General features: G+C 41.7%; 4 protein-coding genes across 6 annotated transcripts; all 4 read right to left on the reverse strand.

The window, feature by feature from the left end:
* Positions 1–217: 217 nt before the first annotated feature.
* LOC135350650 (uncharacterized) lies at positions 218–15,759 on the reverse strand. Of its 3 annotated transcripts, none has more exons than XM_064549507.1 (17): positions 14,553–15,759; positions 12,851–13,054; positions 11,488–11,639; positions 10,867–11,221; positions 10,525–10,623; positions 9,307–9,397; positions 9,064–9,138; positions 6,931–7,012; positions 6,637–6,754; positions 2,574–4,811; positions 2,256–2,351; positions 1,683–2,057; positions 1,490–1,565; positions 1,052–1,160; positions 720–813; positions 483–605; positions 218–424 (listed from the first exon to the last, which is right to left on the reverse strand). In XM_064549507.1, exons 1-12 carry the CDS (start codon positions 15,445–15,447, stop codon positions 1,687–1,689), a joined length of 4,776 nt encoding a protein of 1,591 aa, XP_064405577.1. In that variant the 5' UTR covers positions 15,448–15,759; the 3' UTR covers positions 218–424; positions 483–605; positions 720–813; positions 1,052–1,160; positions 1,490–1,565; positions 1,683–1,686. The 3 variants fall into 3 exon arrangements, with proteins under 3 accessions (XP_064405577.1, XP_064405575.1, XP_064405576.1); XM_064549505.1 differs by having other exon boundaries at positions 11,882–13,054; XM_064549506.1 differs by lacking the exon at positions 1,490–1,565 and having other exon boundaries at positions 11,882–13,054.
* A 99-nt stretch (positions 15,760–15,858) lies between these two features.
* Positions 15,859–19,589, reverse strand: LOC135350654 (apoptosis-inducing factor 1, mitochondrial-like). The gene is made up of 14 exons (XM_064549513.1): positions 19,330–19,589; positions 19,176–19,275; positions 18,990–19,118; positions 18,820–18,905; positions 18,430–18,566; positions 18,132–18,216; positions 17,913–18,074; positions 17,753–17,861; positions 17,331–17,527; positions 17,023–17,163; positions 16,684–16,826; positions 16,374–16,467; positions 16,139–16,261; positions 15,859–16,080 (listed from the first exon to the last, which is right to left on the reverse strand). The coding sequence occupies exons 1-14, from the start codon at positions 19,504–19,506 to the stop codon at positions 16,000–16,002; spliced, it is 1,764 nt and encodes a 587-aa protein (XP_064405583.1). The 5' UTR covers positions 19,507–19,589; the 3' UTR covers positions 15,859–15,999.
* An 86-nt stretch (positions 19,590–19,675) lies between these two features.
* LOC135349571 (uncharacterized) lies at positions 19,676–21,797 on the reverse strand. Its single transcript, XM_064548103.1, has 5 exons — positions 21,564–21,797; positions 21,358–21,480; positions 21,063–21,238; positions 20,529–20,899; positions 19,676–20,468 (listed from the first exon to the last, which is right to left on the reverse strand). The coding sequence occupies exons 1-5, from the start codon at positions 21,770–21,772 to the stop codon at positions 19,719–19,721; spliced, it is 1,629 nt and encodes a 542-aa protein (XP_064404173.1). The 5' UTR covers positions 21,773–21,797; the 3' UTR covers positions 19,676–19,718.
* A 155-nt stretch (positions 21,798–21,952) lies between these two features.
* On the reverse strand, positions 21,953–23,724 carry LOC135350353 (uncharacterized). Its single transcript, XM_064549115.1, has 5 exons — positions 23,499–23,724; positions 23,345–23,434; positions 23,084–23,274; positions 22,699–23,027; positions 21,953–22,623 (listed from the first exon to the last, which is right to left on the reverse strand). Exons 1-5 carry the CDS (start codon positions 23,705–23,707, stop codon positions 22,036–22,038), a joined length of 1,407 nt encoding a protein of 468 aa, XP_064405185.1. The 5' UTR covers positions 23,708–23,724; the 3' UTR covers positions 21,953–22,035.
* Between the last annotated feature and the right edge of the window lie 1,830 nt (positions 23,725–25,554).

Raw genomic sequence — 25,554 nt, forward strand, 5'->3', positions numbered from 1 at the left:
CTTATATTTCGTGGATTGGCCTCTAAAAGCCATTTCGTTGCACAATGTTCGCAGAATGACTGCTTACCGGAAGCCACGCCTTTAAATCTTGCACGTTATAGCAGGTAAAGAACGATTTTCGTGGACTTAATTTTCGTGTAGGATTGCTAACCCACGAAATCCACGAAAATTAAGCCCCTCGAAAATTTCGCGCTATACGGTACTTATTTTGCCAGGCCCATTAGATTAATCTGAGAAACTGTACACAAAATAAACGTTGCTCTTCCAACACAAAACATCATAAGAAGTCTACAAAAGAGTTCGACTAGCTCTTAGAAGTGAGTCCAGATGAGTGGCTGATCAATCACACCTCAGTCTCTTCGTGTATCTTAAACTTGGCTGACAGTGACCCAATATCTCCATTAGCTTTCTCTTCAGCTATGATCTGGACAGAACAGAGTACAGTAGTCAACAACAAGTACCAGTGTACAATACAGCTCTACCTGTTTCGCCAGATCCATCTTTCCAAACAGATTCCATGTAAGGACTCCAACTATTTTGCCGTCTGGTTTGTTGAGATAAAACACCACCCCTTTAGAATAATCATCCACAGGCAACTCGGATTCCTGAGATAAAGTGATAAAATTGTTAGTATAGTGTGTGTGTGTACAGTTTAATAATTGTACAGTTTTAACCGCTTAAACGTAGCAGATCTCAGTACAGCACAACTATACACCCACCTCACTGGTCTTCCTAGCCCATACGCCCACTGTGGGGAGTTTGCTGTCAACCAGGCCCGTGGCTTCAAACCCAACCTCGGGGCCGACATCACTCCTGCACGGAACCAATAGAGTAGTATCACTTCAAACACATCTTATCATAAAGCAATTACATTCATGTACAAGCCTGACACCACACTGACCTGACCTCATGCACGTCATCAACTCTTGACTTCATGTATATACATGATCACATGTGTATGATAATAGTCATTAATTAGTTTATACAGCTTGTAGTCCCAAATTAAAATAAAAAATTAACCAGTACAGATTGTCAATAGCTGATAACTTACCAAAACATGGACTGGTGTGTGAATCTGTTGTGCTCCCCTGTCATGTTCTCTCCTGCCAGACGACCGCTTACGTCACACTTTAAGTCTCTTCGTGTCTCATGTTGTTGAACTGTACAGATCAAAAATAACTTTTTATAATAAACAAGCAATACTATTTGGCAATCCACGTAGCTATACGAATAGATATAGCATGAGACCGAGTGTTGTATGAAATATACAGGTACAAGCCTGAGGGTGAGCCTGTATAATTATATTGCATACAACACAAGGATTCTCATGCTACCTTTATAATTATGGGTTTTATATCACAACGACCCCTTACCGATTATGCCTTGAGGCTAAGCGATCGTGTAATATAAAATATTAGGGACTAGACTTTTATTACACGCTTGTAACCTTGACAACGTGAAACAATATACTGAGCACACTACCTAATACCTGACTCAAGGGTTGGTTGTGTTGGTTGTGTGGGGGACTACATTAGCAGCTACATGTAGTTAAGTCGCTGCATTACCTGTGAGGATGACAACATAACATTCACATGAGACTCACTTACAGCAATTATTATAAGTTGGTGCACCATTTTATAGGGATCAGACAAAATAAAATGTATAATATGGTACAAACATACCCTGTCAGGTTGTATTGGTATGAGCAACTGCAGTTGCTGTCCTCACACAGTTTGCTTCAATTTCATCGGCTACATCGTTACGCTTAACAGCAGGACGCCTTAGGCATTCACATATGTAAGGCCATGTGACCGGATGTTCTGGATCAGTGACTTTAAGACGCTTGGCCACCATATCCACTAGGCGGCGTTGATTAGTAGGGTATTGGTCTTCGATGTCTTTCAAATCATTATACTTCACCCCGAGAGCCAATCCTAAATTGAACCAATCGTTGCTTGCACTGTTCAAACTATCAGAAATTATACTATTCATTTCAGTTAGAACAATCGGCTGGTTTGCACTTTCTCTTTTGTTTGGACCCTTTTCTGATGACAATTCTGTACACATGTAAAGATCATTAATACTCAAAGTCTACAGAGTCAGACTATATATAAATTATACACATACATCTAGACACTAGACCACATAATACATTGAAATTAAGATACTTAAATACTTTGACTATAGTTCATGACAAGCACACATTTCTGCTGAGTATACTCTGTCTCATTACGCTTTACTGTAATGAATCATACCTTGTACAATGACATCATTCTTCTGACGCTTTAACAGAGTTTCAACTTCTTCATCTGATGGCAATAATCTTTTGCGTTTGCCTGAGGCTAGAGGATCTGTATGCAGTATAATATAGTAGTGATATAATCTTGTGTCGATATAGAAGGCATTAAAGAATGAAATGGCAGGTTCACAAAAATTATTAAGTTATAACCAGAGTTGTTACACTACTGAGCTGGCTACAATTTTATACATAATTATGCTACATTGAGAAACCTATAATTATATACATTATATATACATACATGTATGGGCCAGTACTATTATATAGGTCTCACCTTCCTCAGAAGTGTCATTTTCCAGAATTGATGGCTGCGATGAAAGTTCGCTTGCTACATTCGTAGATGGGCAACATACTGAGAGCCAGTTTTTATGACCTTTTCCTAACGTATATGTCATCTTATTGCATTGAGTACACCTCATAACATTGCCATTTGCAAGAACATGAGCTGGGTGGGGCACTTGGTGACTTGCACTTGTTTCAGTTGAAGGTGGTTGAGATTTGGGCAATTCATGGGGACACAAAAATGCAACTTCAGGATCCTCATATGTGTATTTCAGGGCTTGGTAAGCAGATTGCAAACCTAATCGAACGTTTTCATTTATCATAAACAACATTTTTTTAACATGACTACTGGAATGAATTTCGAGGAACGAAAACCGGTCAATTAGCATGATAAAACAGTCTTCCTTTCGATGAACGAATTGTACAAAGTTTCTACTCGGCTGGTGATCCTCCATTTCAATTTTCCATTCACATTCTTTAATTAAATACACTTGGAGACAGCAAAACACCCCACAGCACTGCCAGTTGCTTTTAAACTGCAAAACAAGTGGGATTAATCCGGTCTCAAGCAAAACAGCTCGTTTTTCATTGACTTCACTTGGTGGGAGCAAGGATAGAAGAGATGGCATATATAAACGCGTATCTTGAGTGATTCCTTGTGAGAATAAACGAAATGGGGTGGCTATCAGCAAGTACTTGAATATTTCAATGAGATCAGTGGGTGCAAACAGTCCATTGACATAATGCTTCTCAAAAGTCTTATCAGACAGAAGTTCAATTGTAATAATTCCTTTATCAGTAAAATTTAACCAGTCTCCTGACCCATGTATTGGAGTGTTACTTCCTCGCACGTATGCAGCAAACTCAACAAGTTCCGTTACCTTATCGAGAAGAACTTGAGTATCACAAAATACCACATTTGGAAGAATTTCAGGATAATAGTGAAAGATGTGATGCTCATGGAAGAATTTTAAAGCTTCACAAAGAGCATCTTCGTGAAAATTATGCAATGCTTTTGCAATTTCAACACATTCAGTCTTGCTTAAAACTTTTCTATTTTGATTGGTTGAAACCTTTTCGACAATAATTTCTAAAACAAACCACCAAAAAGGGAACAAGATTTCATTTTTAAGCTTTTGAGATCGTTCGTAAATAATTTCACGAATTGTCTTTGCTATGTCCTTACTGTCAGAGTCGCAGTTCTTGCAATCCATAGGAAATATAATCTCCTTCTTCTTCTTTGCCAAGTTGAAAAAATAAGTAAATTTCTGAATGTTATCTTTCTCTGCTAAGTTCAAAAAAGTTTTATTCTTGTCAGATAATGTTTCCATGCATTCAGATTGACGGTCTTTGTGAGTGCCAATGCATATCAGCTTGCAGTTTTCACTCTGAGATTGAATTGACTGGACGAGATACTTAAAGTTATCAAGAACTGAGAGATGTGATTTAAAACTTTTACTAACTGGCTCATCGTCCTTGTAGTATTCAACCAGCGGATGGTCGTCTAGGGATTCAGAGAGACGAAGGATATACAAAGCTATAGAAATCTTTGGCATGAAGAGGGGCAATAGATTATGAAAATGCGGTTGGCCTCCACTGTCTATTATGTAGATCCAATGAGATCCAAATTTTTCTTGAATAGCAGTACGATCATCGTCAGATAACCGCTGAATATTCATCATTACATCTGAAATAATGTTAAGGAAATCTCTGCTCCCACCATCTAAACTTTCTTGTTCATTATCTGATAGTTTAGTTGGACTAGCTCTTGAAGTCAAAGGAATTTCGTCAACCGGTTTATTGCTAGCTGGTTTATTGCTAGCTGGTTCATTGCTAGCTGGTTCATTCCTGGCTTCAAGTTGCTTCAGAGCAATGCTGAGTTCTTGTGGAATAATAGAGTTAGAATCTAAGCTGGATACATGCGATTTAATAACATCAGCAACTATGCTTTGTACGTCATCACTAGCTATTGGTTTCCATGTTCTAGGGGAATCTTTTTGAGCTTCCATTTTCAGCTTTGTAGTGTCACGAATTTGTCGAATACATACCCTCTCTGCTGTGCTGGCTAATGGAGTGCTATTTCGGTCTTCGGGAGGAGGTAGTTCCAGAAGGAGATGCTTAGCGGAAGTTTTACCAGTACCCGCCATTCCAAAGAATAATATATTAGTAGTGTTCACACGGACAAATCCAGCCTTCATGGCTTCATCAAGGGCTTGTTTGGCCTTCAAGTCTGAATACAATGAGACACAGTATAATCAACTACGTTATATAAGGGACATAGCCAGGGGGATCCAGCACCCCCGTGACTACGCACATAATAGTTGTAGTTATACATGTACCACATGCAACAGTACACCTATACTCACGTACAATGGCCATACAACAATACTATTATAAGTATAGTGGGTAATTTCGAGGGTATATAAATTGGCTATAATTATTTGTGAATTTTGCGTACAAATATTCGAGGATAAGCGGACTTGTATATTGAACATGCATTATTGCAGTTTAAATTTTTATGGCTTGGTTGAATCCGCGAAAATATTAGCCCTTGAAAATTACCCACTATATATACAGTATACTAACAAGTCATATGTATAAATTATATATAGTACACGTATATATACGCTAAAGTATACAGTAACATATATATAGCCTTGTTCCCCGACCCGACTTTTCTCGAATGCTAGGTCGAAAGAGGACCTATAGTATACGTATTGCATAGGTGATAGTGCACATGCGCTTCAAATTACCCAGAATATGGGTACCGTATATCTAATTTATCGGACACTTCTAATTACCCCGGACACTCTTTTGGGCAATTTCTAATACAACAGACACTCCAGTGCTTTAATATTAAAAAGTTTGTTCAATATCCGAACAATACCTTGAAAAGTTGAGTTATATTCATAGACGGCAAGTAAGACTTAGAGTGCTGCAGTTAGATAGCTTTAAGTAGCTAGTTTTAGATAGCTAGTGCAACTATTCAGTCGCGCATGCAGCTGCTTGCTTGTTCTAATCATTCCGGACACTTTGCATGCTCTATAAAAATCTGTTCCAATTATATTTCTGTCTAACTAGGAAGTAAGTATGGATATTACAAATCGTGTATAATGCAAGGCCTCAAAGATCTACCACTAAATCATACTAGACCTATAAACATTAGGACATCAGATGCCAACCAGATTCAAGTGAGCATTCTGTTTGAGCTAGTAACGCGAACAGTTGACACTATTTCTCCCACAAAAACAATACTTCTTGTATACCCTCGCACGCACGCACGCCGCACACACAGAGTTAGTTTTACCGTATCGACTACGGCTCGAGGCATACAGTAGCAGCCAATATAAAGTACCCGTTCCGTTTACGTAGTACATCCGTAGTACGCTGGTACGTTGCAAAATAAACGCTAAAAGTACGGTCAAGATACGCTATATGTACCGTTGCGTTTTTTTTCTAATCAACCGTTGTTAAATTTTTCCTTCGGCCACACATGCAGCTCTGCACGCAGCTAGCTAGCTAGCTAGAACTTTTGCAGCAGTTAGCTTTTAGATATTATAGCTAGCTAGCTAGCGTTTTCTAACCTTGTAGAACAGAGATAGAACTCATATAGAGACTATAGACATCCTTTTTGATGAGAAAGTTGAAGAAGAACCTGTGAATGCATGGTGTGTTTTATGTCTTTGTTGTAGATCTAGAGCTAGGCTTACAGCTAGACATAGCCATAGCATTGCTAGGTAACTAGTCTAGCTACGACAGTCGAGATGACTAGGATTGTTTCTTTGTTCATTTTCTAAAACTTTTCTGCAAAACGTACTTGCAATGTGCAACGGTAATTAGCAACGGTACGGTAAATTCAAAACACTTTTAATACGGTGTCAAAACGGAAACGTTACGAATGTATACGGACGTACTAAACGGAACGGGTACTTTATATTGACCGCTACAGTATAAATATAGTAAACTAGTAACTTTCCGTAATATACTTTATTCCCCTTCCTGTCTATAATCGGCCAGGACCGAGGCTAACATATCGCACATACAAAACACTTTACCTCTGCTCTTGTTTCTTTTTCTATCCTCTAGATCTTTCCTGATGAGGTAGATCTTCTGAGCCAATAGTTTGTAGTACTCCTCTCTGTTCTGAGCTGCCTCAAACATCACCTTCTCAACCTGAAGGGAGAACATTCTCATAGTTCAACTCTACACTACAGTACATGGAACACACCGTATAAGAGTACAGATACGTGTACACATGCATACTGTACAGTGTTGTTTTGCTTTCTTGGATCCACTTTACATGAGACATCAACCGTTATTTTGAATGCGATGTTCTAAATAATACCCACCTTCATGGCATACTGGATAAGACCCTTGACTCGAGGATCTCTCAAAGCAAAGGGATCATGTATAGGGTAGATGGCCTCCAATCTATAGTAGTGAGAGAAAAAGGAATTACTAGGGGTACATTAATGCAATTAAATCACTGAGCGAGGGTTGATCTGGTAAGAATTGATCTCGTGGGAGTTGATCTCGTGAAATTGATCTCGTGTGCACACACCGAATTAAATACCGAGTGATAAGAATAGCATCACAATAATAATTGATATATGAGTTCAGATCATTGAGTTCAGGTGATTAAATTTTATCTAGAATGAATTTTGGATTGAGTTCAGGTCATTGAGTTACGTTGTATATACACCAGAAAGAGATTGAAGTGCTAATAATCGTCACATAAAAAGCTAGGTCTACGTGCATTCAATCTGGTAAAGACGTCTAATGGTTGACACATGAGAAAAATTTAGGTGCGACCGTCCAGTCCAGTTTAGTCACTCCTGGCTGTAGCTGAGGTCTAAGACTGTGAGCCGACGTCCCTCAGCATCTGCCAAGATTTCACGCCGAGTATCAAAGTCTACATGTCCACCAGAGTCCAGATAGAGCTACTTTTGCCTCGACGTCAACAACCACCATGGAAAATCTTGAATAGGACCTAGACATAACCTCGCTTTGCTCGGAATAAGTATAGGATAGACTACACCTAAGAGTAGAATATGCGTCTATGTAACCTCCGCGGTTGTGGTTAGCCCGAGGCGCAAAGCCGAGGGAATCTAACTGTAACCAAGGTGGTTACTAAGACGCATATTCTACGAGTGGGTGTGGTCTATCTAACTTGGACTTCATTGCGCATGTGCGAGGCGTGGTTATAAAAGGCAAGTTGGTGCGTAGCAACAGAAATTGAATTTGTGCGAGCTGAACGAGCTGGAGAGCTGTGAGAGACACCAGTTGACAGAAAAAGACAAGAAGACGGCTTCAAAACTACAGTAAAACTTAGTAGAGCTTGTGAAATACTTCTTGAAGATACTGGAAAGAACAGACAAGTAAAAAGAACCTAGAACTGACTGCAACACTACAAGAAGAAGAAAGAAGCTCTGTGGTGGAGTGGAGGGGGGTATAGAGTAGACTTGACCGGCATGGAACCTTGAAAAACTCAATAGAAAGTGTCAAACGACTGCTGAAGTGTTTTTGATGCTTCCTGGCCCCCCTTGCCCATGCCCAACTGGAAAAAGCAATACAAAGCAACAGTGGACATGGAAAGAATGGATATTGACTGAACAAACTATTGCATTCTGTAAAAAAAGTCATCTTCTTGTCACTTTCACTAAAAATTTCATTCCAACTTTTGAGAACTTTCTGCAAATTATTGTCACTTCCTGTAGAATATGTGTCCACTTCCTGTAGAATATGAGCCCATTTCCTGTAGAATATGCGTCCACTTCCTGTAGAATAAGTACCTTCTTGTAGATTATGCTTCCATGTAATCTACTGTTTTTAGCCAATCAGATCAATTACAGATGATGTAATGTAGTCTAAATACAAAGAAAGTATGAAATTGATCATAATGTAACCCACTTACATTGTGTACATGCATATAATTATGGCTCGGTGCGCATGCACAAGCGAGGTATACGGTGGTGTGTGTGTGTGTGTGTTGATTTTAATTTGTGGATTTGCAAAATAATGCTTCGTTCTCGAGTTATGCCTATAGTTTTGCTTACTTGGAATGCCATATTGCAGCCTTTTCAGAAGAGCACGTAGCCAAACTTGTTTACCGAGTGTTGCTACTCCACTTAGTAGTTAGCTCTGCACTAGAACGCTAGCTATTGGTAGCTGCAAGGCTCTGCTGATGGCAGCTATTAATAATAAAGACTTGAACTTTTGGCATCGATCGTTTTTAACAACGATCATAGTCGATCATTACCCACTAATTGAGTTTGCATGCAACAAATTAATGTTCATCATGTGTATAAAAGCTATATTAGTAGCTTTATGTTATGTAGCTTTGGCATATGTAGCTTTGGCATCTCCACCGAGGTATCAGCACCTGCGGTGCTTTCATAATACATGTACATGTACATTGTGCAGGACAAAACCACTTGGACGTATGTACAACACACAACAAACACTTTGGTTGCAAAACGTACATTCTTTTAACAAGGTGCTGCCTGAGGTCAGGGATCACAAGAGAGTGCCACGCTTGAGTAGGATTGCTCGTGATCCTGTGCAAATTAGTTACAAATCTTTTGCATGCATGTATGTTCATGTACACTGTCTTTAACACATTATACACATGTACAGTATGCTGTTACACATGCATACAGCCAGTAAACGCTCTGTAATCCAACTTAGACGACTCAAACATCCATTGAGATGATCGATCGACTCACTGTGGAATGGGAAGGAAGAAGCTTGATTGCGGCGGTCCTCCCAGGCCAGGATTTGCTCCAGGATTGTAGCCTGTGTTTCCCTGCCCTGGCCCTGGAAACACAGTGGGGGTGCATTAATTATATAGGCCCAGTTTCCTATCTAATAGTACATTGTAATTGGCTGTCTGTAAATTACACGATGCATACTAATGTACACATATATATTCAGAGGAGGTTGGTCACAATTAAACAGAGGAATGTGCGTGCACGGAGAAAAGACATACGGAAACGTACAGAGAAGAGCATGAAAAGTAGCTATCCTAGCTAAAGCCAGAAAGCTGCAAACGATTGTAGCACTCTATACTAGTAGCAAATGATGCTAACAATACCCAGTAAGTGAGTATATAGCATAGTCACACTCGAAGCAATGAGCCAGAAACTAAGTTAACCACAAACTACCAGTTGTTACTGTACTACTTTCCTTGGTTCTTTGACTCCTGCCTTAATGTAGCAGGTATATATAGCAATGATAGGTTTACACTACTACGATTCTTAACTAACAGGAGATGTAATACAAAAGAGATAACATAAGACAAATGCTCAGGAATGCAATAATGAGACAAAAGTGCTGACTCAGCGGGTTGAAGAAGGGTTGAAGGCGAATTCGAGGCCAAACACTGCTTGCATAGCATGTCTCATTAAATCGTGACCAACCTCTCCTCTGATGTATACCGTATAGCGGGTAATTTTCGTGAGGTAAATATTCGTTATTTTCGTGGGCAAGCTGACCTACACAAAATGTTAACGTAGGCGTGGCTTACCAGAACGTAGGAATGCAGTGCAGGCAACGAGACTAAACAAAATTTTTGCTCACAAAAACTACCGTTTCTCGAGTTGAACGAATTTTTTACCCCACGAAACTTACCCACTATACGGTAATCACTCCTGGTAAAATAATTATACAGAAAATTGCAGGTTGGTTTTGTCTGGTTAAATTACAGTGTTACACTATTCTCCGTGGTCAAATTTGCCTTGCACATTGCTATACAGGTACAAGCATGCACAAGCACTGCGGTACACCGTAGGCGTAATTGGGCTAATTACATGTACTAGAGTTCACTGTTTGCTATATAGTAATTGCACTGATTTTCAAACTGCACGCACTTACATGAATAAATACTATACATGTACATAATTATATGTAGAATAATCTCTCTGCATGACATTGTATAAACTCACGTGTATGTTGTTGCTTGACAGGTAGACACACAGGACAGTCAGCACGCACACAGTTCCTCCAGTGATTGATGAGCTGACGAGACGTGGCACAGTGTGTATCTGTATATCGATACAAGGGCATAAACACATCAAATACAGTACATACATGTGTATACATTGTATGTGTAGTGTATATGTACTCGTTCTAAGTTTGTGCTTTAATTTACTGTACGAGCTTGAAAAGCGAACAGTTTGGTAAGCTGCGAGTTCCTAAAATATAATCATGCAATAATCTGTAGCATTGAGAAAACGTCATGTACATGTACATGTACGTGCTGTTAGTCCTGATTTACGTGCACTTACAGGTGCAGGATCTTCCTGCCTGACACTCAGTCATGTGATTGAGCACACTCTTCATGGTATTGCAGTGTAGGAGGGTACACGGCCGATAGTCACCGCTCGCCTGTTGATCTCTCTCGCACTTGTCAGCATGGAGTAGGAGCACCAACTGCTGTTGAATCTGCTTCCTCTTCTCAGGGTCCAAGGTCTGGTTAGGGGGAGCCCCCGGTGGTAGCTTGTTTCCGCCGCCGTGGATGGATCCAGGAGGGGGTGGGGTGGGGACATGGTGGTTAGGCATCCCCCCAGTTGCTTGAGAGGTTGTCTGCTGTTGCTGCTGTTGCTGCTGCTGCTGATTCTGAGACAATAGATTATCATCAACCTGCAGAAACATTCGGTTTTGAAAAAACAGTTCATAAAGCTGAAATTCAAACTCAGGACTTACAAACGAATACACACTGCACACACGTATTGTATACGTACAGTACATGTGTGTGACTAAAATTTACACACACAGTACATGTACACACGACGTACATACTATAATTATGCAGGCGATAATTGTACTGTACACACACGTACTACATGTAAAATCGGAACAGGCTGTATATCACGAAAATTTCTTTATAAATGCTATTATAGACTCACAGAAGTCATTCCCTGCATGTTGGTGCGTCCTGGGAGAGAAGGGGTCCCACCAGTTGAGCCTGGCAGGGCATTGTTGGGCGTGGTCTGCTGAAAAGTGGGGGGGGCTTGGGATACAGCTCCACCTAGAAGAGGGCCACTGCTCTGAGGGATGCCTGTACAAACACAAAAAGTAGTATATAAAATTATCACAATGACAATATATAATGCCATCCACCTAAAAATGTTCAGCCAAGAAGACCAGATATACATGTAGCTGAAAGAGTACTTGCACTAGCTACTGTATACTAAATCTAACAAAAAGAAGTGCGTATTGTACAATACATTATACGTACAGCTTACAAAAGTCAATATAGGCAACTCAAAGAAAAATTATAGCAAACACGTTGTCACTCACCTTGATGTGGCTGTTGTTCACTGTTGAAAGAAGAGTCATTCTGAGCTATTGGTACACCCTGGGAGGTTGCTGGATTGCCAGCGACTGGAACCGGTGGCTGACTCATAGCATTACTCTGCTGCATATGAAACGTCTGCTTGGGAGTTGGAGCGAATCCACGGTGATTGGTTTGGATCTGATTCTGAGGTGGTCCCACGTTGTACATTGCTCCAGGAGGTCTGCCGTGCATCATTCCACTAGGGTTGGCCATTCTCATCCCAGGACTCATTACTTGCTGGCCACCAGGTGACATGTGCACCTGTCTTCTTGTTCTGTGCTGCTGAACGTAGTTGTACTGGGCTTGCATTTGAGGGTGCATGTCCTGAAGGCTCATCTGTGAAACCATTCTAGGCCATTCTATTTGTCCACCGTCCATTAGCATCCCTGGGTGGTTAACGTAACGTGTCATTGCAGCTCGCATCGGTCCCATCATTCCTCCGCCTTGTTGTAATTGCATCTGACCAGGCATTCCGGCATATATTCCAGGGTTGTACATCCCAGGATGACCACCTTGGTAGCCTTGAGGCATCGCCATTCTCGTTCCAGGACTAAGGTACATGGGAGCCCCATCCACCTTTCCAGACATATAAGATAAATTAGTCATCATTGGAGTTCTGATCATCGGGTCAAAGTTTTGCATCGAGCTCGAGGGTGCCATGGATACAATTCTGTAAGCAGGGGTGGAGCTGACTGACGGTAGGGCAGGTGTGGGGTCAGCTAAAGTGCTGACCGCTATCGGTTGAGGGCTCGGAGCGTTGCCCGAAGCATTGTAACTGGAATACATCGAGGAATTGACATCTCCACGAGGGCTGTTGGTGTACATGTTAATGGTGGCATTCGGAGTAGCGTGGTTCATAGAGGGTGGCTGCGTTTGAGGAGGTGTAGCACTATAAGGGGTGGGTACTTGACTCGCAACAGGTGGTGTGACACTTGGGGAGACGTTGGACCTTTGATGATTCTGAGTTGGAGTGAGAGTGACAGAGGCGTTCGGAACATTCTGCTGCTGAAGAGATAGAGAAGGGTTTGCATTTAAGGTCGAATTAACGAGACCACTCGTATCGTTCCCAGCAAGACCGTCCAGAGAGGAGAGATCGGGTAGGTTGTCTAAATCGTTCCGAAACTGACTCAGCACTTCTGCAGTGAGAGTAAAATACATTGTTACGTACATGTGTGTGTCAGTGTGGAGGTAATTGCACTACAAAGGGGGATACAGGTAGCTGCCTGTGAAGGATGAGGATTCTTTGTTTAGTAGAACAGCTTGATTTCTTGAACAACACTGTAGCCAGTTAGCTACTGAGCGTTTATCACGCAGCAAACACAAGCTATCGTTATTACGAAATGAAACTGGCCGTACCGTTTTAATTTTAATGAGCAGGTCTTCCGTTTCCATTCCGTTTCGACACAAACGTTTTACAGTACGGAACGGGAACTTTTATTTGAGGGCTACTGTATACATATCACAATACATAATTATAATACCATCCACAATTTGCAGCCAGAAAAGAGTACTTGTATATTATAGTTAAACAATGGCCTCGAGTGGTACTGGTATATTGATTTACACACGAGAGTAATCTGATAAACCACGAGGCGCAGCCGAGTTGGTTTATCTGATTACTCGAGCGTGTAAAGCAAATATACCACGAGAGGCCATAGTTTAACTGGCTTGTACTATGTTTAGAACTGTACTACTATGTTTAGCTACTTCCTGTCATGCTTCTTCAATGAATATGCTTACAACTACTGTTTGCCGTCACTGTTGCTATAGCTATGCAATGAATTTGCTATCATTAATTTTTTAAAAAGCGATGGCTGATTCAAGCAAGCGTCTATGATTCAAGCAAGCAATTGTGAAGGCTGTGTTTCTGCATCTTTATAGAAGGCTCTTCAAGAAAGTACACTGGTGCTACTTGTCTACAAAGAGTGCAAATGTACCCGAAAATATCATTCCACAAGCCTACTATACTGCACTGTACTGGCCCAGTGCAGTGCAGTCTCTTTAGTCTGAGGAATTGTGAAGGAACCAGATAAACACTTGGCAGTCTGGACCCTTCTTACTGCCATGCAGCAATGTAATAAGCAGGTTGTGACAACCAATGTTGAAAGTTGGAAAAAAAAACACAAACAAACCAGTATCGTTTACGAGTTCTTCCAAATTTGCCTCCCTTTTTGGAACTATTTATCGCTCGAACTTGGCTCTTTTTATGTTGACTAAAATCATTAGTAGTCTGTTTTGTATTGAATTCTCTCTAGCTCTAATATTGATTGAATTGAGTAGTGTGTCATTGTTTTAATTGAAACAGTGTGTCAATTTTGTTGCAAAGGTGGGATACTGTATTCAGTTCTAGCTGTACATGTAGTTTGACCACAAGCCATGGTATATGGCAGTTATACACTAGGGTATAACTGCCATATACCATGGCTGTAGTCAGACAGGTTGTATAAGTAGTATAAACTACAACTGAAGCCTTTGATCTTTGGTGCAACCATAGTACAAAGCTATATATTGTATGGTAAAACAAAATAGTACATAATTATTATTGTATAATACAAATTTAACTTAGCAAAGACATTATACGTACAGCTCTACAAAAGTCAATAAGCAGCTTATAGCAAACACGTTGTCACTCACCTTGATTTTGCTGTTGTCCACTGTTGAAAGAAGAGTCATTCTGAGCCATTGGTACACCCTGGGAGGTTGCTGGATTGCTAGCGACTGGAACTGGAACTGGTGGCTGACTCATAGTATTACTCTGCTGCATATGAGACGTCTGCTCAGGAGTTGGAGTAAATCCACAGTGATTGGCTTGAATCTGATTCTGAGGCGGTCCCACGTTGTACATTGCTCCAGGAGGTCTGCCGTGCATCATTCCACTAGGGTTGGCCATTCTCATCCCAGGACTCTGGCCACCAGGTGACATGTGCACCTGTCTTCTCATCCCGGGATGCATTCCAGGGTTCATGTGCACAGGGTTTTGCATTGTTCTGTGCTGCTGAACGTAGTTGTACTGGGCTCGCATTTGAGGGTGCATGCCCTGAGGGCTCATCTGTGGGACCATTCCAGGCCGTCTTATTTGTTCATCGTCCATCGGCATCCCTGGGTGGTTAATGTGATGTGTCATTGCAGCTCGCATCGGTCCTATCATTTCTCTGCCTTGCATCTGACCGGGCATTCCGGCATACATTCCAGGGTGGTACATCCCAGGATGACCACCTTGATAGCCTTGAGGCATCGCCATTCTCGTTTCAGGGCTAGGGTATATGGGAGCCCCACTCATCATTCCAGGCATAAAGGATAAATTAGTCATCATTGGAGTTCTGACCATCGGGTCAAAGTTTTGCATCGAGCTCGAGGGTGCCATGGACACAATTCCGTGAGCAGGGGTGGAGCTGACTGACAGTAGGGCAGGTGTGGGGTCAGCTAAAGTGCTGATCGCTATCGGTTGAGGGCTCGGAGCGCCGCCTGAAGCATTGTAACTGGAATACATTGAGGAATTGACGTCTCCACGAGGGCTGTTGTTGTACATGTTAATGGTGGCATTCGAAGTAGTGTTGTTCGTAGAGGGTGGCTGCGTTTTAAGGAAGTGTTTTGAGGAGGTGTAGCACTATAGGGGGTGGATACTTGACTCGCAACAAGTGGTGGACATTTGGGGAGACATTGGACCTTTGATGATTCCGCAGTACACTGTACAGTACTAGTAGCAGACAAGAATTTCAAAAAATAAGTACAAAATAGAGCAATTAATTGTCTTGTAGCTTCCACTAGAACTAGCTATTTCTCTCTAACTTGTTCATTTCCCAACAAAATAATGGTAGCCATTTTCTGTTTTCTTTCTCAGACCGAGTTGTCTCTAAAATAACGCGATCTGGCAAAGCACTAGCTTCGAATCCAGGCCTATATAATTTTGCCAGGCCCAAACTTATTATCCCCATAACAATTATTATTAGCAAAAATAATTATTAATCTGAGAAACTGCACACAAAATAAACCGTTGCTCTTCCAACACAAAACAATGACATTCATAAGAAGTCTACAAAAGAGTTCGACTAGCTCTAAGTGAATCCAGATGAGTGGCTGATCACACCTCAGTCTCTTCGTGTATCTTAAACTTGGCTGACAGTGACCCAATATCTTCATTAGCCTTCTCTTCAGCTATGATCTGGACAGAACAGAGTACAGTAGTCAACAACAAGTACCAGTGTACAATACAGCTCTACCTGTTTCGCCAGATTCATCTTTCCAAACAGATTCCATGTGAGGACTCCAACTATTTTGCCGTCTGGTTTGTTGAGATAAAACACTACCCCTTTAGAATAATCATCCACAGGCAACTCGGATTCCTGAGATAAAGTGATAAAATTGTTAGTATAGTGTGTGTGTGCAGTTTAATAATTGTACAGTTTTAACCGCTTAAACGTAGCAGATCTCAGTACAGCACAACTATACACCCACCTCACTGGTCTTCCTAGCCCATACGCCCACTGTGGGGAGTTTGCTGTCAACCAGGCCCGTGGCTTCAAACCCAACCTCGGGGCCGACATCACTCCTGCACGAGAACCAATAGAGTTCAAACACATCATAATTATCATAAAGCAATTACATTCATGTACAAGCCTGACACCACACTGACCTGACCTCATGCACGTCATCAACTCTTGACGTCATGTATATACATGATCACACGTGTATGATAATAGTCATTAATTAGTTTGTTCAGCTATTAAAATTAACCAGTACAGATTGTCAATAGCCGATAACTTACCAAAACATGGACTGGTGTGTGAATCTGTTGTGCTCCCCTGTCATGTTCTCTCCCGCCAGACGACCGCTTACGTTGGCATGGTCGTGATGCTCCACCCTCCTCCGTCCGAGGTAGGGGTCAAAGAAACAGGCCGCATCTCCAGCCTGTAAGGAACAGTATATGTACATATAAAACAACGCCATCTAGCATGTATGTGAGGGGCACATTCAGTAGAGTGCATTTCTAGAAGTGGATTGTCTAGGCTTTCAAACGTTAGGCTCAGTATGATATAGAGCTCTTGAATTGTAGAGGGAGCAGATAGGAAATGACAGAAGTACTCAGTACTGTGTTTAAGCTCACCGCCCAGATATCTGAACAGGCCTGCAACTCAGAGTTAACTCTGTATCCTCCAAACTGTGGGTCTGTCTCCAATTTAGCCGACTTGGATAGCTCCGTGTTGGGCTGAAGACCCACGGCAACCACCACATGATCAGCTGTAAGCTGTGTGTGAGCGCGCGTGTGTGTGTGTGTGGTAAAATAAGTGTAATGCAAATTGTATGTCAATTAGTGTGTTGTTTGACACTGTGCAACATTTTCATGTATATGCACATGCATAGACACTTGTCCTATGTTCAGAGGCTCACTAGATATAATATTCATATACTCACTTCTTCTCCATTGGACAGAGTGACCTTGACCTTCCCCTCCTCCACACCAGCCTTGGAGATGAGTGTCCCAGGGTGTACAGCCACACCCACCTTGCGAACTTTATCAGTGGTCCACTTACAGAGGTCAGACGGTAGAACCAGCCCGAGGTTACCGCCCTCAGGAAACACCTGCGTCACTGACAATCCACGCCCCTTTCCTAGAGAACAAATATTAGCCATCATAATTATCAGTACTGCCGATACGTAGTAAACAATTCTACGAGCGTCAACCATACACAGACAAAGTTAATACACTCCATTTCTAAGCTGGGGCCTCCATGTACATGTCCAGCATAATAATAAAGCATAATATTAAACCCACAATGCAATGAATGCTCTATCTAACTCAGTTCAACATAGAGAGAAAGTACTATTGAACACACCTCTGCTGGCCATCCCGACTGCGAGCTCACTGCCGAGGAACCCTCCTCCCACCACCAGAATAGACTCCACACTGCTGGCCACTTTGTCCAGGGATAGGTAATCTGGGATCTGAAAGGATTCAATCAATAATATTGCTACTTGTGACTAACCACAACATACTGTTCTGTATAGAGACACTCTCTCCTTGAGATCAGCTGAGGCTTCAGAGAATATCGGGAGGTTCCTTGGCCGGCCACCAGTCGCTAGAAGACATTTGTCGTATGTGATCTCTGATCCATTCTCAAATTGGATTGTTTTCGTAGTGGGGTTGAGGCCAACCGCCTGTTGTTAAAAATGTGTCAGTAGAGGACAGTATATAGGCTGTGTTTGAGCTCTTACCTTTGTTCCAGTGAGGACAGCCACACCTCCATTCTCTTTACCGGGCAGTTCTTTAGGATCACAAAAGTTCCATTTGTACAGTGGGCTATAGAGACGACACAATAATAAGACAACCAGAACCCAAATTACGGTCGCTCAATTATGCTAAAAGTACTGTTTGCATAGGCCCTAAAGCGAGAATTTCGACTATTGATAACTTGAGCTCTAGTGATGCAATTTTCAATTTTTGCGAAGCCATGAACACTAGCAAAGTTCACAAATGGTAATTTGATGTAATACAGTATGGGCCGACACTTACTCCACAAGCTTGCCACCACTCCAAGAGGCCTTGAATTTAAGCTGTTTTGTAGCTTCGTGATCTTCATACAACCAGAGCTGCTTGGAGAGAGGGGGCCTACTGTATGGAGTGTACGTCTCCTCTCCTATGATGAGGACCTGTTGTGTAGGATAGACAATATCACATCACTACTGGTTTCCCAACGATACCAAACATCGCCAAATCGTAGTACATGGTGATCTCTAAGTATGTGATCAGGGTAGTTATACTCAAAGTGGACGCTCTAAGTGATCAGGCAATAAAATTATTGGGTAAAGTGAAGCCTACAAACGTAGCAGTTAAGTACACACGCAGTAGAACTTTTTTCTCCTGTGGATAGCAAAACGAAAAACATAATAACACATAATAGACCTTTGCTTTAGGATCCTTTTCTCTGATTGCTTTGGCTGCTGCAAAAGAGGCTGTACCTGCTCCAACCAACACATAAGGTACATGTTCTGTGAGGAGATGATAACACATGAATGCAATATGTTGAATAGCTTGGAACAATGCACACACAACAGGGTGGACAATTGACATACTAGGCAGCTCAAGTGCAGTCACATCAGGAGTCTTGATGAGGACATCACCAACTACCTCTGTGGAAATAATAGGAGTAGAAGGGGGCGTGTCTGGTACTGAGGTGGGGGCTATCAACTTCTCTGCTTCAGCTGCAAATAGACCAGTCAATATGATTATTAGTGGATATGGATGGGGGGTTAGCTCACCTTCGGGATGGGTGGCTCCAGCTTTACTGTACTCAGACACACGAGTCTGATTCATGCTTTTGATTCCAGCATTCTTCTGGTTACGATGAGATCGCCACATCTGCAATCGATGAGTGATATTTTAGCACCATGTTGGCTAGCTAGGCATACTCACAGCAAATGTGGTGACCCCAGCAATTCCAACTCCTGCAGCTATGATAAGGTTCACGCTATTGCCTCCTCCGGCTCCAGCAGTGGAGGCAGCCCTCCTCCCATTGATGACACCTCCTCTCACTCCTCTCCCAGAGCGTACAGCCACTTGGAAAGAGCTTCTCCACAGACTTGTAGCCATTTGTAGCGTGTGTATTCTAGTCTTTTGTTGTAGCTAGGAAGCCATCCAACACAAGAACATGTGGCTCCTAATATCCGATTAGAATACGGTATCTACATCTTATTGCCTCAATACACAACCGCCCTCTCACTCAGCAATAATTATCATTGGACACACAAAAATAATACAAGTAGGCTATAAACATGGGGCATACATAGGAAGAAAAATGTACATTAAATGTTATTGTCCGACAAGCCGTAGTCATCGACGTCTTCTTCCTTGTTATTAGTGTTGCCAGGGAAGGCCATATTTGTGACTGTCATATTAGCCTCCGTAGTGGGCAGGGCAGTTGTGGGCATAGTTGTAGGTGCAGCAGTGGTTGAGGGAGGAGTGGTTGGGGGAGGGATGGTAGGAACGAAAGGTTGACACTTACCATAGTCGAAATTTTGTGGCATGAGGACACCACCGACTTCGTGGATGACTCCATTACTAGCAGGAATATCAGCGGTGGTGACAGCAATCTGATCACCGAGCTCACCCAGAAATAGTGTTCCATTCTCAGCTGCAAGAACTAGAAGTGATCGTGGTCCATTGTAATCGGTGAACAGACTGAAAGCACTCTGTCGGAGACCCAAAACTTGCGAGTAGTCCGTTTGTTTCGAGATGTGATACAAGATCAGATTTGTGAGAGGAACTCGCATGTAGCTAGTGAGACAGTTGAAGAGCTCGGGAGGAATATCTCTCTCAAACACATCGTTGGTTGGTGCAAAGACAGTGTGGGATGATGAGCTTTCGTTGAGAAAGTTGAATGTACCAGCAAACATCAGCGCTTCAACAAACATTGAGTATTGAGGGTCGTTTACCAAAATATTCGCAATCGTTTCGCTACCTGGCATAAGTACTCGGTTGACAATATGCAGTGTTCCGTTGAGTGTCTTGCAAGCATCAGGATTCTCAATCCCAGCTCCATTTATGAACCTCATCTAAGTACCAAAAAAATGTGATCAGGTGATGCATACAAGACAAGACAACAAGAGACTTACCTCTCTAAACCGCACTTCACTATTCGAGGAGTGTTTACTGCTAGCCTGATAAGTGATGACACTATAGTCTGGGAAATGAATTAGCGTAGAGTGTAGTGCTAATCCAATCACATTCATAATTCTTGTCCTGTGTTGTAAGTCAGATTCGGAGACAATTCCAGTGATAATGTGATTCCCAACCAGCATGTCAATATCAGTCATGGAGAGCAGGTCAGGGTCGACCAGGTTAAACGCCTCGTTCGTGGGGGCAAAAACAGTTACCCCTGAATTATTTGAGTTGATTAGATCTCTATAAGAGCTCTGCTCAACAAATTCCAGAAATCGTGTCAAGTTTTGCAGCCTCAGGCAATCAGCAATGGACTCTCCAACAGCTGTATATACAAAGAAAATCGTTGTTATTTGTATTTTAAACTCAAACGCCTATAAATTATTATAAATGGAGTGTGAAATCAGTATTACAACTCAGGGATATGGACACTCAATTCATAATTAGCTGATGAAAGAGTGTGATCAGTTACGGCTACACTTATGTACCAAGAGGGCATCCAGTTGGTTCAGTATTGAGTGGAGTGTAGTGCTGCTGGTAGTAACTGTTGTAGTGTGATTTGGGTGCCACAGGGCGTGTTTGGAACCCCGGACAGCAGTTGACACCGGACGTCTCGATAGTTTGATTCCGGTTGCTACACACACGAGTTGGCTGGCATATTAGTCTGCAGGGGGGGACAAGAACGCACCAAAATCAATAATTAATAGTATATTGCAATTAAAATCTTTATCAAGCTGTGTATCTATTAGTGTGCATATGGTCTAGTCTACTACTAATACTTACTGACACTGCATCACCCAGCTGCCATAGTAGTTCTTCTCGTCGTACACCCAATTACAATACTTCCGATACTCATAGTCCACTTCATTTACTCGAAGGTTTCGAACAAATCGACATGTGTTTGGCCTGCACAAAGAACATGTATAGCATGCAGTAACCAGAGCTATTAAATTAGATATGTGAACAGGCTATTCAAGCAATTGGCTTACCCATAAACAAATGATGGAGCAGGAGAAACTACTTCTGTGAGTGTCTCGTAGGCTCCACAAGAGTTGGGCCTGAAACCAAATGGAGGTCGACAAGCGGTCCCCACAAAACTGTCATATGGATTTTGCGATGCAGGCTTTGGAGTTGACCCTGCAGACAGATGCAAACAGCAGAGCAGTACTGCTGCTGATATAGCTATTTGGCCAGCCATGTTTGTGTCCCATCCGTGGTGGTGAGGCAGGCCTTATTGTGTTTTTGCGCAGGCCGCTGCAGACCGCAAAGGAAAGCCTTCATGCATTAGCCTTAGGGGGTGGGGCTGCTCTAGCGTGGGTGTTGTGTAAAATTCCTGATTTTTATTCAGATTTCACAACTTTATAATTTTCAAAGCATAACTTTTTATTCATGCAAAATTGGTATCCAAACATGAGCTTAATAAAATCAAGAAATCATGCAGCAGTTATTGTCAGTTCAATTTCAGTTCTTAGCGACCGACGGAGGTGTCGCTGGCTCCATGATAGCTGTGATGCCTGGACAAAATCGCTGCAACAGTTTATCGGTAAACTTGATGATCTCGGGGATGGCATGGATCACACCGTTACGAGCAGGGATGTCAGTACCGTCAAGAGGGATATAATCATTGGTAATGCTCACTACTTGTTTGGCTAAATTAACTTTAAGAGACTGGTAGGTGAATCTTGGGACATACTTACGCTCAGAAAGAGTGGCTATGAACTCAGCAGGATAGGAGATATGAAGGAGAACAAAAGCAGAAAGATATCTTTCATTGCCATCCTCAAGTAGACAATCAACAAAATCTGGATCAAAGGCATCGTTTGTAGGGGCAAAAACAGTTTGAGATTTCTGCGGAACATCTAAGAGTTCAGCAATATCAGCTTTTTCTGCCAGTTGCTGGAAAATGCTGAAACGAGAAGACTGCTGAGTTAAAACGTCCTTAATGGTGTCTGAGGAAAAGGGCAGAAAATTATCGACAATGTGCACTACACCATTGCGAGCTTGGCAGGCATTTGGTTGAGAAATCCGCACTCCATTCACGTAGAATACCTAATTGAAAACAGGAAAGCAATAATTATAGTTAACAGTACACATTGACAACCTCTATACTAGAAAATACAATACCTTGACAGTACTATTTCTAGTTTTTCCAATATGAAGAGACACGTTGGAGGCTAGTGTTTGTATCAGCTGGCCATTGAACAATTTATTCTCTGGAATACTTCCTTCTCCGATATGTGCAGAAATAATTGTCTCTCTGGTAATTATATTGAACAGCAGAGCTCGTGTAATATCGTTCAGACCTGCAAATGCTTCGTTGGAAAGAGCAAACACTGTAATTGGGTCAGTTTCTGACTCAAATCTCTCAACAATGTCTGGCAGTTCATTAGTTTCTGTCAGGAATTCATTTAGAGCCAGCTCGTTCAAACAATCCATAACGTTTTCCCTCAGCACTAAGCAGGAGAACAAAAAATGTAATTATGATTATAGTAATTTTCAAGTCACTTACTGACAGGGCATCCCTCAGTTCTCAAGGAAATGCGATTCCTATATCTCCTAATGAAATCAAAACTCTCTCCAGCTGCCACAGCCGCTGACTCCATGGATTCACCTTGAGCACATCCGTCACAGCAATCAATAGTGTTATCGGTGAAGTTGACCATCGTACCATTGCATTGATTAGTGACAAAACAGTCAGTACTGTATTTATAGGGAATCAGTGATAAAAAAAATAGTATGTGCAAAATAATTAGTGTGTCATAAAACTTACAAAGAAAAGCCTCTAAAGATTCGAAACTCTTGATATGTGTAGCCTCGTGTTTGCTGCATGTAGATCTTGGACACTCGACACACATTCGGTCTGCAGAGTTAAAGAATGGATACATGCATGTACCATATACAGCCGGCTAATTTTGTACACTAACCCTTCGATTCCATCTGTTTCACCTAGCTCAGCCTCAGTTTGCCCAATAAGAGTTGCCTCTCCACATCTTTTAGCTATAGAGTGTCGTCTGGGGGTGCAGCTGTCCCCAAGCTGTGCTCCGTTGGGAAGACCAGTTGGTCTATATCCTTGTGCATTAGCGACACCAGCAAACAGTGCAATGCAAAGCACCACAAATCGTAGAGTTGCCATTGTTGAGTAATTTTGACTGCGACTACTTTGCAAAATGATTGCATTGGCTCTGCCAGCTACTTTTATACACTAGCAATGTACACAGTGTTGGCAGAACACCTTATTAAGAAATGGACACTTGCTAATGGAGTTTGTCATGGTTGCATTTACAATACAGCACAAGAACTTGTGGTAAATGACTTCAAGGGCTTTGATCATAAGTTTTTTGATCATACATTATTTTGACATGAACAAATAATTATGGTTTAAGGACACTTTCTTATACACCTACCTAAAGCTTGGAGATCATAATGAGGTAGCAAACCACACTCACTATTGTTGAACCACAGATCATGCATAACAATATACAGTACACATGCATGCACAGCTAAGATCATTACACACTAATTAGATCAATCTTTATAGTTATGCCCACTTCACTAAATGCTGTGACACAGGCGTAGCGTAGGGGTGGTGTTGCTCATAGCTTGCAACACTTGGTTTCAACATATCATTACCCTACCAACAAACGAAGCTGTGTCTCTACCCCCTCTTCCCTTTAACCCTGACGATCGTAAATAGAGCATTCAATGTATAGGAAAGGTTCCTCAAGACACATCCGCTTATCTAAAGAAACAGGTGCCATAGCTTCCCTGATTCAAAAAGTTGATGACACGATTAGCTACTGCTCAATCTATTCGTGACTGTGTATAAGACTAGGGAAGTACAATGAAAAAAGACATAGAATGATACTATAGTCAAGCTCTTCACGTACGTGTCAATCTTAGCTGGGCGAAGGAACTTGAGAGCATCTCCTGGTTTCTCTATCAAACCCGACATGACCAAATTAAGCAAAACGAGCAATTGACTTCTGAAAAAGTATGGAAGCTAATTCAGTCTGCATGGGATGGAAAGAAAATATATAAAAATAAAAAGTATTTATGTGTTAAGGATATGAAGTATGGATTCGGTTTATAAACCCAACACTTCCAAGAGATCCCTTCAGATCAAGTTGATGATCAGGCTGAGCCCAACCCTGCATGTACTTAACAACGAAGCATCTATCCTATGACACGCACAACCACACAACAACCTATTTTTTTTGGAGTGGCCCAAACGGAACACCCTTCTCCAAAGTAAGCAACTTTCTCTCAATATTAATGTACAATGCATGTCAGAAAGTCTATTACACATGATTTGAAAGCAGAATGTACGGTCAGAAGACCAGATATAATTTGTATTACAGAAACCTGGCTAGCCGATCAAGAAGTGTGTGGCGCTTGGATAGGAATAAATGGAGGAGATGTGGCCATCGGATGATCCTCATCTCTAAGGTATTTTCGTAAAACCATTTTTTGGGGTCAGTTGTTTTACGGAATGTTTAACAATTTCTGTATTATGTGGACCTGCATGTGAATTAGGCATGCATTGGTGTCCTGTATAGGCTCTTCGATTCCCACACTTAGGGAACCTAGCTGTCTCTGGATTGGCTATAACTGACAGCAGGAGTGCTGCGTGAAGACTGAAGTGCATGAATGTACTCCCATACAAAAGCCAGCAGCTTAGTTTTTCCAAAATTTCCGAATCGCAATCGCTGATAGTCAGATAAACCCTCATAGATCTACTCAAGCACAGAAGACCTTCTACAATCACAGTCTGAGGAATTCCTATGTTAGAGGAAATGGCTCTCTCAATTAATAATAAAAGCTCTAGTCTGGAGCTGATAATACTTCTGGTTTCATGCTAAAACACACAGCTAGCAATGTATTAATTAATCAGCTCAGGGATGTTTCCTAGGGCCTGGAAGTTTGCAAGAATTGTTCCAATCCCTAAAGCTGGCGATAAAACTAACCCTGTTAACTACAGGC

This window comes from Halichondria panicea, chromosome 16, assembly GCF_963675165.1.
Source record: "Halichondria panicea chromosome 16, odHalPani1.1, whole genome shotgun sequence".
NCBI lineage: Eukaryota > Metazoa > Porifera > Demospongiae > Suberitida > Halichondriidae > Halichondria > Halichondria panicea.